Source organism: Pan paniscus, chromosome 3, assembly GCF_029289425.2.
Source record: "Pan paniscus chromosome 3, NHGRI_mPanPan1-v2.0_pri, whole genome shotgun sequence".
NCBI lineage: Eukaryota > Metazoa > Chordata > Mammalia > Primates > Hominidae > Pan > Pan paniscus.
In genome coordinates, this window is record NC_073252.2 from 156,533,625 (window position 1) to 156,545,885 (window position 12,261).

General features: G+C 40.5%; 2 protein-coding genes across 2 annotated transcripts in view; one reads left to right on the forward strand and one right to left on the reverse strand.

Moving 5' to 3' along the window:
- Positions 1–293: 293 nt before the first annotated feature.
- C3H4orf46 (chromosome 3 C4orf46 homolog) lies at positions 294–5,525 on the reverse strand. The gene is made up of 2 exons (XM_003822539.6): positions 5,249–5,525; positions 294–3,385 (listed from the first exon to the last, which is right to left on the reverse strand). The coding sequence occupies exons 1-2, from the start codon at positions 5,432–5,434 to the stop codon at positions 3,230–3,232; spliced, it is 342 nt and encodes a 113-aa protein (XP_003822587.1). The 5' UTR covers positions 5,435–5,525; the 3' UTR covers positions 294–3,229.
- Positions 5,526–5,639: 114 nt separating this feature from the next.
- ETFDH (electron transfer flavoprotein dehydrogenase) overlaps positions 5,640–12,261 on the forward strand; it is a 38,744-nt gene continuing 32,122 nt past the window's right edge. The window contains exon 1 of the mRNA XM_003822536.6: positions 5,640–6,112. Within this exon, the coding sequence (XP_003822584.1) occupies positions 6,079–6,112 (34 nt within the window). The 5' untranslated portion in view covers positions 5,640–6,078. The remainder of the gene's footprint in view (positions 6,113–12,261) is intronic.

The following is a 12,261-nucleotide window of genomic DNA, read 5'->3' on the forward strand; positions in this document are numbered from 1 at the left end:
AGCTCTTCCCCAACTTCTCCCATAAAGCAAACAGAAATGTAAAAAGGTCACTTTGTAAACTCTTAAAGTGCCCATAGAAAGCTCACTACCTGACACCAGCAGTTGTCCTAAGCTGACATAACTCAATAGAATTAGAAATCAGCAACATGTTTTTTCTTTTCTTACAGGGAAAGACAAATTGAGTTTTAGCATGGAGTTAAGCAAATAAATCTGTAGTGGAGGAAATACAATTTCTCCTCAAGCCTCATAAGTTCATAGTTGGGACAGATCCCTATAACAAAAGACAGATTAACGAGAGAAAAACAAGTAATTTTATTAATATATGCAATGTACATCACACAGGAGAAAACTCAATGAAAAGGTAAACACAAGTAGTGGCTTACAACTCTGGATTATATAGCATCTTCCACAAAGAATACATTTCAGAGAAGTGTGACAAGACGAAGGAAAGCAGTTTTAGGCTTCCAGAGGCAGAAACTGTGGAAGGTAAATATATGTTAAGAAACTAATAGTTTCTTGTTTGTAGATTCCTCTGGTGCTGTCTCAGCTGATTAGAGCCATCTTCTCATCTTGGTATCAGGAAAGCATCTTTCTCAAAGAAGTTTGTATGGCTTGCTACAGGTAGGAAAGGACAGTTAAAATAGCCATTTCTGCAACTACTGTTAGTCAAGCACCTTTAGCTCGAAATAATCAGTATGCCAAATCGGCGTATTTGGGGGTGGCATGTTCAAATTTCCTTCAGATAAAAAGAACAGAAAGGTCAGAATCTGGCCCTTACATAGTAACTGCATGACAGATGATGCACTTGAAAAATTGATACTTGGAGGAACAGCTATAAATATGTAAAAATAATTAAAACAAGATTCCAAAATCATGCCATAAAAGAAAACAAATTTCAGTTGGACTAAACATCTAAATGTTAAAAACAAAAATTTTGTAACTTTTGGAAGGCTGAATAGGACTATTTTTATGACATTTCCTATATAAAAACCAGAAAAAGCAAATCATTATGAAAGATTGGTAAAATTACGTTTTTAAAAATTCAAGATTTTATAACCAAAATATGAAGACAAACCAGACTAAAAAAGATAATTGAAACATACATAACAGATCGTTAGTATTCAAAATATGTAATATCTAAAAACTGACAAGTAAAAAAAAACAACATAGAAAAATGAGCAAAAATGCCTGTAATCCCAGTGCTTTATAGGAGGAGGCGAGATGGGAGGATTGTTTGAGTCCAAGTTTAAGGTTACAGTGAGCTATGATCCTGCCACCACACTCCAGCCTGAGCAATAGAGTGAGATCTTGTCTCCTAAAAAAAAAAAAAAGAGTAAAAGATATGGCCTCAGAAATCACACACTGCATTTGCTCAATATCCTGGTAGTTACAAAAGTCAGCACTGTAAAATGCAGGAGAAGGCTATACTGGGGCATGAACACCAGGAGGCCAGGGATCACTGGGGCCATCTGGAAGCTGGCTACCACATATATAAAACAATATTTTGTAGCGCTTTTAAAAAATATATTTGTATTAAAAATATAAAAACATGCTAGAATATATGCCCCCTCTAGTGGTTACCTCTGGGGACTCTGGGGAGGGAGGAACGGGACAGGATCAAACAGGTAACAAAGCAAACTTCAAATGTATCTAACATTTGCAATTACATGCATATGTGTGTCTGAAGAAAATATAGCCAAATGCTAACATTTATTACATCTGCATAGTAGAAATACACGGATTTTCTTGAAATCATTTACCTTTCCTATATCTTTGAAATATGTCAATAAAAAGTTTTAAGGTAATGAATCCAAACAAATGGAAATAAAATGTGCTTTTAATAATAATTTATTTTTACACATTTTAAAAATTGCAATTTTCAGGAGATGTAAGAAGAATATTTTTCTAATACTGAAATAAGCATATCTTTGGTATAGAAATCACACCCTATGTGTTTATCTTTAACTAAAAAAACTAATCAAGAACTATGACCTAATATGTTAAACAAAACTATTCTTTGCCCATCCATCTGTCCCCTCTCATAGCCCTATTGTGGGGCATTAGAATATAGTTCTGTACCTATCTCCATATCTACAAAGAATTAAGATGTTGTATCAAAAATGTCCAGAAGTTATATATGGTAGAGAATTAGTTGGCTTAATCGTTGACACACAACACAGAACACCAAAAGCAACATAAGATACAGGATGCAAAATAGAACACTGTCACTAAGATCAAATAATACAAAAAAAACACATCATTTAAATTTGATGCATTGCAAACAAAGTAACTTCTTTAGAATTATTATGTACACAACTTGCAAAGCTCAAAAAGTAATAGCACAGAGCCATAAATCTGATAAGGCACTTTAAAGATAGCAATCAAACATATACAAATATCAAATATAAACACTGTTAAACTGCAAAAGCAGTAACCACAGAAATAAATAGGGAAAAAATATGCATTCTTTCTAAACAGTCTTTCCCTTTCTGAAGTAAAGTCTTTAAAAAAAAAAATCAAAGAAGTACAAAAAATATTTATCATATATTTTTAAAACCTATCATCAAAGTCCAAATCTCTGTAAAAAAAGAATGTTTTTCTTCAAGTCAAAAAAGTTCAGATTCATACATTTCCTAGAGAAACAATGACAGTCTTCATGCTAAATATAGGAAGAAAAAAAGCTTTCAATTATGTTTGTTAACTCTTTTATTCAACAAACATTTAGTGAATGTTGTGTGACCCTGTTTTAGGTGCTGGGGATATAGAATAAAGACACAATCATTAGCTGTAGACAACTTAGCCTAACGGAGCTGGATCCACCACTAGCAACCTTAAAGTTACCTCCCTTGGTCCTTAAGATGAAACGCAACTTCAAACTCTGCCATGATTAGCATCTTGTTGCAAAACAAATAATGGTCTACCTAGTTTGCTACTGGTAGCACTGTGGCTCTATTAATATTAACTGTCTATTGATGAAGTTAACTTTCATAAAGGATTCTATGAAAGTTCAGAGGCATAAAGTATTTAAGGACAAACAAGTACTGGTCCGCAACAAAAATAGCATCAGTATTCTGCTTTCACAAAAACCAAGAAAACCAAGAAAAATTTCATTCTGAATATATACAGAACTGCTGGACAGAGGTCATCCTATATGGGTGGTACATGTACAAAATATGACATAAGAAGTATGAATTATTGCAGTCATTATTAAACAACGAAGTATGCCAAATCAGTCATCAGGTTTCAAAGAATCATAGCCTTCTTTCAAGAGGTCCCGCCACGTTTTAAGGAAACGTGCATTTTCTGTACATTTGAAGGCAAGTTCTTCCACTTGAGCTGATACTGCAGATGTGGCTTCAAGAAGTTTGGTTAATGAAAAGGCTGCCTAAAAAAAAAAAGTCAAACATAATTTTATTTTTAAAATTCTCATCTCATTTTATAAGCAGTCTAAAAATAGCTTAAGGCTTTGAATCCAATGCCCATGTTATTTTCTTTAAAAGTAATCAGTTTTCAAACTAAAGCACTGGCTCTTTCAGGGAACCTAAGAAATTCTTTAATATTGAGTGAACTTTGAAGAAACAGGTCTGCTAGAAAAATATCCATTATGTCTGAGACATGACAAATCACTATAGTTGTTTTCTTTTTTTTTTTCTTTTCTTTTTTTTTTTTGAGACGGAGTTTTGCTCTTGTTTCCCAGGCTGGAGTGCAATGGCGCGATCTTGGTTCACTGCAACCTCCACCTCCCGGGTTCAAGCGATTCTCCTGCCTCAGCCTCCTTAGTAGCTGGGATTACAGTCATGCGCCACCACGCACGGCTAATTTTGTATATTTAGTAGAAACAGGGTTTCTCCATGTTGGTCACGCTGGTCTCGAACTCCTGACCTCAGGTGATCCGCCTGCCTCAGCCTCCCAAAGTGCTGGGATTACAGGCGTGAGCCACCGTGCTTGGCCCAGTATTGCTGTTTTCTATGAAAATACACTAGAGTCTCAGCTCAATAAGATGACTTGGACCCTTGACACTAAGTGCCAGATATATCTGAGAGATTTCATCATAAATAATTCTTACTGCTATTTGGGTAACATGGGCATTGACCTGTGAACACTTTAAACAATGAAAATGTATAGATCAAAGAACAGAAACTCTGAGCTCTGACAAATAACATTAAAAAATCACACACAAATGCAGAAAACACTCGGCTCCTAGTGGAAAATTCACTTTTCAGCCAAACGTTTTCTTCACCAATGATATAAAATAAAACAGTGTTCCTCAATAACACATTAGCACTTCATTCTACATATTTACTTGCAATCAGTTTGTTCTGCAAAAATAAAAGCTGGTTAAGCACTCTAGTCATCCTTAAAAAAAAATACTTGCGGAGCAATGAGATAATCTAGTTCATCCCCTAGTTTCCAATCTGCAGGAAAGGTCAGGCCACAGAACTCTCCCAGAAGGTTACACCCTACATACCTCATTCCACTTGACCCACTCAAGAGAACATAAAACTCCCCTTCCCTGTCTTCTCCCCTCCAGTGGTGTGTGAGTTACGGTTGGGAGGTGGGGTGCTAGTTTCTGGGGATTCGAGATTTAACAGAAACTATCCTAAGTATGCATTCTAGCAATCATACAAAGGGAGGAGTCCTGAACTAAACCGTCAAAGAAGCCAATCCACGTGACCTAAACCCTTCAAGCTGGGTCCAGCGCTAAGCAGGCCTGGGGCAGACAATGGCATTATCAGCTGTCCCTGGGCAGGTGGCCAACTAGAACAGCAGGCTCTAAGTCCCATGGAAAGAAATCACAGCCTGATCTCAAGTACCCACAGAAAGCCAGCAAACCCATGCAGTGAAAACTATTCTCCGAAACCCATGCAGTGAAAACTATTCTCCGATGGGAAAGGAGGAGGCAAAGAGAGCCAGCAACAGGCAGCGCAGAGCTGCGTGGCTTCGGGTTACTGCGGATGATTGAAACCAGAAGGCGAGACAAAAAGAAACCAGTGAGGGGTGGGGCGGGTGGAAGGATAACCCCTTAAGACTCCTCACCACTAAATCTAAAGGGGGAACCCTCAGAGAGGGGTGGCACTTTAGAGGCTGGCATCCCTCCCGCTTCCCGCCCCCACGCTCTGGGGCGCAGAAGGGCCGGTCGTCCCGGGTCGTGGGGGTTGGGGGACCGACTCCCTAGCCTCGCGAGCCCCGCCGCCGCCGGTCTTCCCAGAGGCGCCGAGGGGGGACGCGGTCCCGACACCACACTCACGTCTCCGATCTGCAGCTCCACTTCCTCCAGCTGGTCCACCGTTGGGCCGCTGCTCCTGCTCGGAACTGGCCAGCCCAAACTCACTGGGCCGCCCGGGGAAGATGCTGCAGAGGCGTCTGAAGAGGAGGGAGAAGAGGGAGGCGGCGGGGGCGGCGAAGAAACCTGCAACTCCTCAGGGTGGGCCATGGGGAAGGGTTGGGACCGCGGAATCCGACCCGAGAAGCCGAACCGACACCAACTTTTAACCACTCGCGCCCAAAGCCGAGAGGCCCCGCCTCCTAACGCCAGAAATCCCGCCCAGTCTCCTCGTGGGTCTCAGCCCTGGACCACAAAGACGGTTCATTTTTCGGGACAGCCAATCATATGAGTCAATTCACCTTAGGCAGCTCACGGCTCCTGCGCGAGCCTCCAGTAGATCTCGAAAGGCGCTCGTAGAGAAAACTACACCTCCCAGGAAGCCGTGTGCGTCGCCCCGCCTTCTACTACCTTTCACTGCGCGTGCGTCGTGCTGTGGGATTCGCGGACCCTTCTGGCCGCGCTCTGTTTCACCGCTCCCGGGCTGGGACTTGGAGTCCCTTATCTTTTCCCGGTTTGGTACATGACCCGGAAGCCTCGGCTGGCCGCCGCGTCATCCATGGCGCCGGCGCAGAGCGAGAAGGAGGTGGGAACGCCGTGAAGCAAGAGCGGTCGGCAGAGCGGGGAGGCGAACTGCAGCAGAGTTCTTGCTTTCCGGCAGGTGATGGCGCCCCCCGCGGCCTAGAGGTCCAGCGCCCGCCGCGAGCAGCGGACAGTCCTGTTGTGTCCGACCGAGAGTCCTGGTGACTTTGAACATGCTGGTGCCGCTAGCCAAGCTGTCCTGCCTGGGTGAGAGGGAACGGGCGGTGGGGATAAGTGGAGGAGTTAGGGCAAAAGGGACAAGGCCGGTCCTGGGGGCCGTAGGCACCTCTCGCCCCTTCTCTCATCAGCTTTCTCAGGCTATCTAGGGCAAAGGTCACGCGCTGTCAGCCTGATGGGGGACCCCGGCTTCCTCCCTCTGGGGTTGCCCCAGTTGGTAGAATTAATATCTAGGCTAAAGGTCAAGGGCGGGGAAAACTTGTCAACACGCCCTCGGCATCACCACCACCTGTCAACACACACACACCTCGGTGGACTCCTGAACTGAGGCTTCCCAAATCCTGGTTCTAATCTTCAAACCTCTGTTGGAAATGGAAAAAAAAAAAAATCGTATTTGCCCAGTTTTTCTCCCTGGTCCTGACCTGACTTTCGTCTTCGCAGCCATTCTAGTTCAGTCTAAAGAAATTGAAGTCTGATCTGTCACATCATGGTTAACATTCATATGTTGACCAAGTCACCCAAGTGTATCTGGAGCCAGTTTTTCTGCGTTGTCTAAAATTAACTCTAAGGGCTGGGCGTGGTGGCTCAAGGGTGTAATCCCAGCACTCTGGGAGGCTGAGGCGGATGGATCACCTGAGGTCAGGAGTTCAAGACCAGCCTGGCCAACATTGTGAAACCCCATCTCTACTAAAAATACAAAAATTAGCTGGGCGTTGTGGCCCACTCCTGTAATCCCAGCTACTCAGGAGGCTTAGGTAGGAGAATCACTTGAACCCGGAGGTGGAGGTTGCAGTGAGCTGAGATCGCACCACTGCACTCCAGCCTAGGTGAAAGAGCCAGACTCCGTCTCAAAAAAAAATTAAATTAAATTAACTCTAAGGGCTTTATCGTGTTATGGGTATTCTTTGAACCATCGTGACAGATGAAGTTGGATGGTCTTTTTAAAGTTTTACTTAAATTTTTGTTGTTGTCGTTAATTCAAACAGAAAAGTTCCCTAAAGGATCTCATATTCTGTCATAACTGGCTTAATTTTTTTAAATCTTTAGTTTACTTAAGTTTTGGTGATAGAATCATTAAGTCTAAATATTCCAAATTCAAGGATATTCTTATGAAATTTCATGAAAGTAGAATTTTGTTAAATTTGGCTTCCATATATTAAGAAATTAGAACTTTGTTTAAATTTCATGTCACCCATGCATTTTTTGCTGCACTTAATGTATGGATAAGATGGTGTTTGGAACGTTAAAGTAGTCAGATGCTATCTGCCTTAGAGCCTAATTTAGATGCAATCAGCCTTGGGCCCAGTGCTAACCAAATTCCACTACCATTTCTGTTTTCTTTGGATGGCAATTCATTGCCATTTTCGTAGCCTGCTGGCATGAAAGAGGTAGACACCAATGTACCATCAGTGTGACTTTGATATGGTGATGCTATGAGTTCAGTGGACTTTGTGACCTCTCTTCTCAACCACGGAGACTGAATATTCAAATCTCTAAAGTGAGATATCAGATGTGTTTTCAGAAAAGGGGTAAAGGTTGTGACTTTTTTTTCCAGTCCTTTGGAGAAATTCAGACTACACAGTTCCAAATATTCTCAAGAAAATCAGTAGCTATACAAGCAGTAGAAATAGTTTGTCATATGTCAGTCATCAGTTTTCAGAAGTAAATAACTTCTATGCACTAAACTAGAATGCATTGAAAACTAAATATTTTAAATATTCGTTATAGTGTATTTGAACTCTTGAACTGAGTTCTAGAATATCTTTATGTATTTAATATACTTTTTTTTTCCAAAATTGAGGATAGGTGAATAGTTATCTAAGGCTTAAAAAGTGTTGCCAATATAGTTTTTTTGTCTTTTGGGGTTTTTTTTGACACAGTCTTGCTCTGTTGACCAGGCTGGAGGGCAGTGATGTAATCTCAGCTCACTGCAACCTCTGCCTCCCGGGTTCAAGTGATTCTCGTGCCTGAGCCTCCGTAGTACCTGGGATCACAGGCGCCCACCACCATGCCTAATTTTTGTATTTTTAGTAGAGACGGGGTTTTGCCATGTTGGCCAGGCTGGTCTCAAACTCCTGGTCTCAAGTGATCCTCCTACCTCAGCCTCCCAAAGTGCTGGGATTATAGGCATGAGCCACCATGCCTGGCCCCAGTGCTATAGTTTTTAGTATGCGTAAGTAAGTTCATTTCTTTGCCACTTTAAAAAAAAATGACCAAACACAGATTTTTATTGCCTTTTCACAGAAAATTACTCTGAAAAGCATTAATATTTTATAGTACCATGTGTCAAGGACTATCTAATATTTAGTCAACAAATATGTATACCTAACATTAGGTTTTCACATACAACAAGGTCAGTGCTTTTGGAGCATGCTATCTGCTGGAGAATACAGACAACTAAAGACATTTATATTTTTACCCTTTTTTGGTCACGTAAATGGTTTAAATTTTTAGTCTAATGATATTGTAACTTTTTAGATTTTTATCATTCTTAGAAAATAACTTTGAAAATCCTAGATTCTAAAAAAAAAATTACCTGTTTTCTTCATAATATTTTTGTGTGTGGCTATAAATGCTCTTTTTTATAACAGCTTTAATAAACTTTAATAAGATATGTCACAAATCATACAATATATACTATTTAAAATGTACAATTCAATGGTTTTTAGTATAGTCAGAGTTGTGAAACCATCACTGCAGTCTATTTTAGAACATTTTCATCACCCCAAAAGGAAACTATTCACGCCCAAGCCCCTTCCAGCCTTAGACAACAGTTAATCTACTTTCTGTCTCTATAGACTAGCCTATTCTGAATATTTCCTGTACATGGAAGCATATACTATGTTGTCTTTTTGTGACTGGCTTCTTTCACATAGCATATTGTTTTCAAAGTTCTATGTGGTAGCATATATCAGTATTCAATTTCTTCTTATTGCTAAATATTTCATTATTTGGATATATCACTTCTTACCATTTATTGATCAACATTTGGGTTGTTTCTACTTTTTGGCTGTTATAAATAATTCAGCTGTTGGCCAGGTGTGGTGGCTTACACCTGGAATCCCAGCATTTTGGGAGGCTGAGACGGGCAGATTGCTCGAGCCCAGGATTTCGAGACCAGCTTACACAACCCAGTGAGACTGCTTGTCTACAAAAAAATAGAAACAATTATCCGGGCATGGTGGCATGCACCTGTAGCCCTAGCTACTCAGGAGGCTGAGGTGGGAGGATCACTTAAGCCTGGAAAGTCAAGGCTTCAGTGAGCCATGATCACATCACTGCATTCCACCCTTGGTGACAGAGTGAGACCCTGTCTCAAAAAAAAAAAAAAAAAGTCAGCTAGGAACATTCATGTGCAAGTTTTTGTGTAGAAGTATGTTTTCATTATCTTAGGGATAGACTTAGGAATGGGTCACATGAAAACTCTATGTTTAACCTTTTGAGGAACTGCCAGACTGTTTTTCAAAGAGACTGCATCATTTTTGCATTCCCCCAGGAGTGTATGAGGGTTCCAATTTTTCCATATCTTTGCTAACTCTTGTTATTGAAACCGCCCAACAGGTTCTCCTTGCCCACTACCCAGACAGAGCCAATTTATCAAAACAGGAGAATTAGAATAGAGAAAGAGTTTAATTCACACAGAGGCGGCTGTACAGGAGACCATAGTTTTATTACTCAAATCAGTCTCCCCGAAAACTTGGAGACTGGGGATTTTAAGGATAATTTGATGAGTAGGGGGGTCAGAAAGTGGGGAGTGCCAATTGGTCAGGTCAGAGGTGAAATCACAGGGAGATGAGTTTGTCCTCTTGCACTGAGTCAGTTCCGGGGTGGGAGCCAAACGACCAGATGAGCTAGTTCATCGATCTGGGTGGTGCCAGCTGATCCATCAAGTGCAGGATCTGCAAAATATCTCAAGTAGTGATCCTAGATTTTACAATAGTGATGTTATCCCCAGGAGCAATTTGGGAAAGTTCAGAATCTTGCCACCTCCAGCTGCATGACTCTTAAACCATAATTTCTAATCTTGTAGCTAATTTGTTAGTCCTGCAAAGACAGTCTGGTCCCCAGGAAGGAAGGGGGTTTGTTCTGGGAAAGGGCTGTGATTGTCTTTGTTTCAAAATTAAACTATAAACTCCCAAAGTTAGTTCAGCCTACTCCCAGGAATGAACAAGGACTACTTGGAGGTTAGAAGCAAAATGGAGTCAGTTAGGTCAGATCTCTTTCACTGTAATAATTTTCTCAGTTATAATTTTTGCAAAGGTGGTTTTATTATTGCTTGACTTCTCGACTATAGCCATGCTAGTGGATGTAAAGTAGTATCTCATGTGGCTTTGGTTTGCATTTCCCTGATGGCTAATGCTGCTGAGCATCTTTTCATGTACTTATTGGCCGTTTGTATATCATCTTTGAAGAAGTGTCTATCCAGATCCTTTGCCCACTTTTTAATTGGATTATTTGTCTTTTGTTACTAGATATAAGAGTTCTTTCTATATTCTAAATATAAGTCCATTATCGGATATATGATTTGAAAATATTTTCTCCCATTCCACGGGCTATCTTTTCACTTTCTTGATGGTATCCTTTGATGCACAAAAGGTTTTAATTTTGACGAAGTGCAGTTTAACTGTATTTTTTGTTGTTGCTTGTGTTTTTGGTTGTTCTATCAAAGAAACCATTGCCTAAACCCAAGTGTTGATGAAAAAGCCAAACTCCATAAACTATTTGAAGAGATTAATTCTGAGCCAAATGTGAGGACCATGACCCACGATACAGCCTCAGGAGGTCCTGAGAACATGTACCCAAGGTGGCTGGGTTACAGCTTGATTTTATACATTTTAGGGAGAGAAGTTACAGGCAAAGACATTAATCAGTACGTATAAGGTTTACATTGGCTTGGCCTGGAAAGGCAAGACATCTCAAAAGTTCACGAATTTGTGTTGGGCCACATTTAAAGGCATCCTGGGCAACATGTGGCCCATAGGCTGCAGGTTGGACAAGCTTGCCTTAAAAGGTATCAGACTCTTAGTTAAATCTCTCCTAGATCAGGAAAAGGCCTAGAAAGGGAAGAGAATTCTCCACAGAATGTAAATGTTTCTCACAAGAGACAGCTTTGCAGGGCCAGTCCAAAAATTATGTCCAAGAAATATGTTTTGGGGTACAATACATTGATTTCCTCTAGGGCCTGTTGTCATGTGATGTTATACCAGAGTCAGGTTGGAGTTGGTATCTTATTGCTACAAAGAGGCTGTTCTGTCAGTCTTAGGATTTCAATATTAATGTTAATGCTGGTCAGTTATGTCTAAACTCCAAAAGGGAGAGGGTATAATGAGGCATGTCTGACCCTCCACTTACCATCATGGCATGAACTACTTTTTTGGGTTTCTTTGGAATCCCCTTGGCCAAGAAGAGAGTCCATTCAGTTGGTTGGGGGCCTTAGAATTTTGTTTTTGGTTTACACAAGGTCACAAAGATTTACACTCATGTCTTCAAAGAGTTTTATGGTTTTAGCAAATATAGGGTTTGATCTTTCTTGAGTTAACTTTTTTATCACCATAATCTTCTTTTTAACTTTTTATCTTGAAATAGTTTTAGATTTACAGATGAGTTGCAAAAATAGTACTGAGAGTTCCCATATGCCCTTTGTTGAGCTTCATGTCTTATGTAACCATAGTATAATTATCAAAACTAAGAAATTAACATTGATGAAATAAAGTTAATTAAACTACAGATTTTATTCAGATCTTCTTTTTCTGTTCCAGGATCCAGTCCAGGGCACAAGGTTGCCTTTAGTTGGCAGGTCTCCATAGTCTACTTCAATTTGACAGTTCCTCTGTCTTTTCTTGTGTCCCAGGACCTTTACAGTTTTGATATGTACTGGTCGAGCATTTTGTAGAATGTCCCTCAATCTGAGTTTTTGTGATCATTTCTCATGATTAGACTGAGGTTAAAGATTTTTGGGGATAAATACCACAGAGGTAAAGAGCCCTTTTCACCACATCATATCAGGGATACATGGTATCAATATGTCTTATTGCTGGTAACATTAAACTTGATCACTTGCTTAAAGTGGTATCTGCCATATTTCTCTACTGTAAAGTTAACATTTTTCACTTTCCATTCTCTACTTGTTAGAAGCTACTGAATAAGTTCATCCCACATCACTCAAAGGGAGGAGAGAA

Coding starts and splice junctions, on each gene's coding strand:
- C3H4orf46 (XM_003822539.6), bottom strand. CDS start 5,434: ATGGCCCACCCTGAGGAGTTGCAGGTTTCTTCGCCGCCCCCGCCGCCT. Junction 3,386..5,248: donor TGGAGCTGCAGATCGGAGAC/GTGAGTGTGGTG, acceptor TTTTTTTTTTAG/GCAGCCTTTTCATTAACCAA.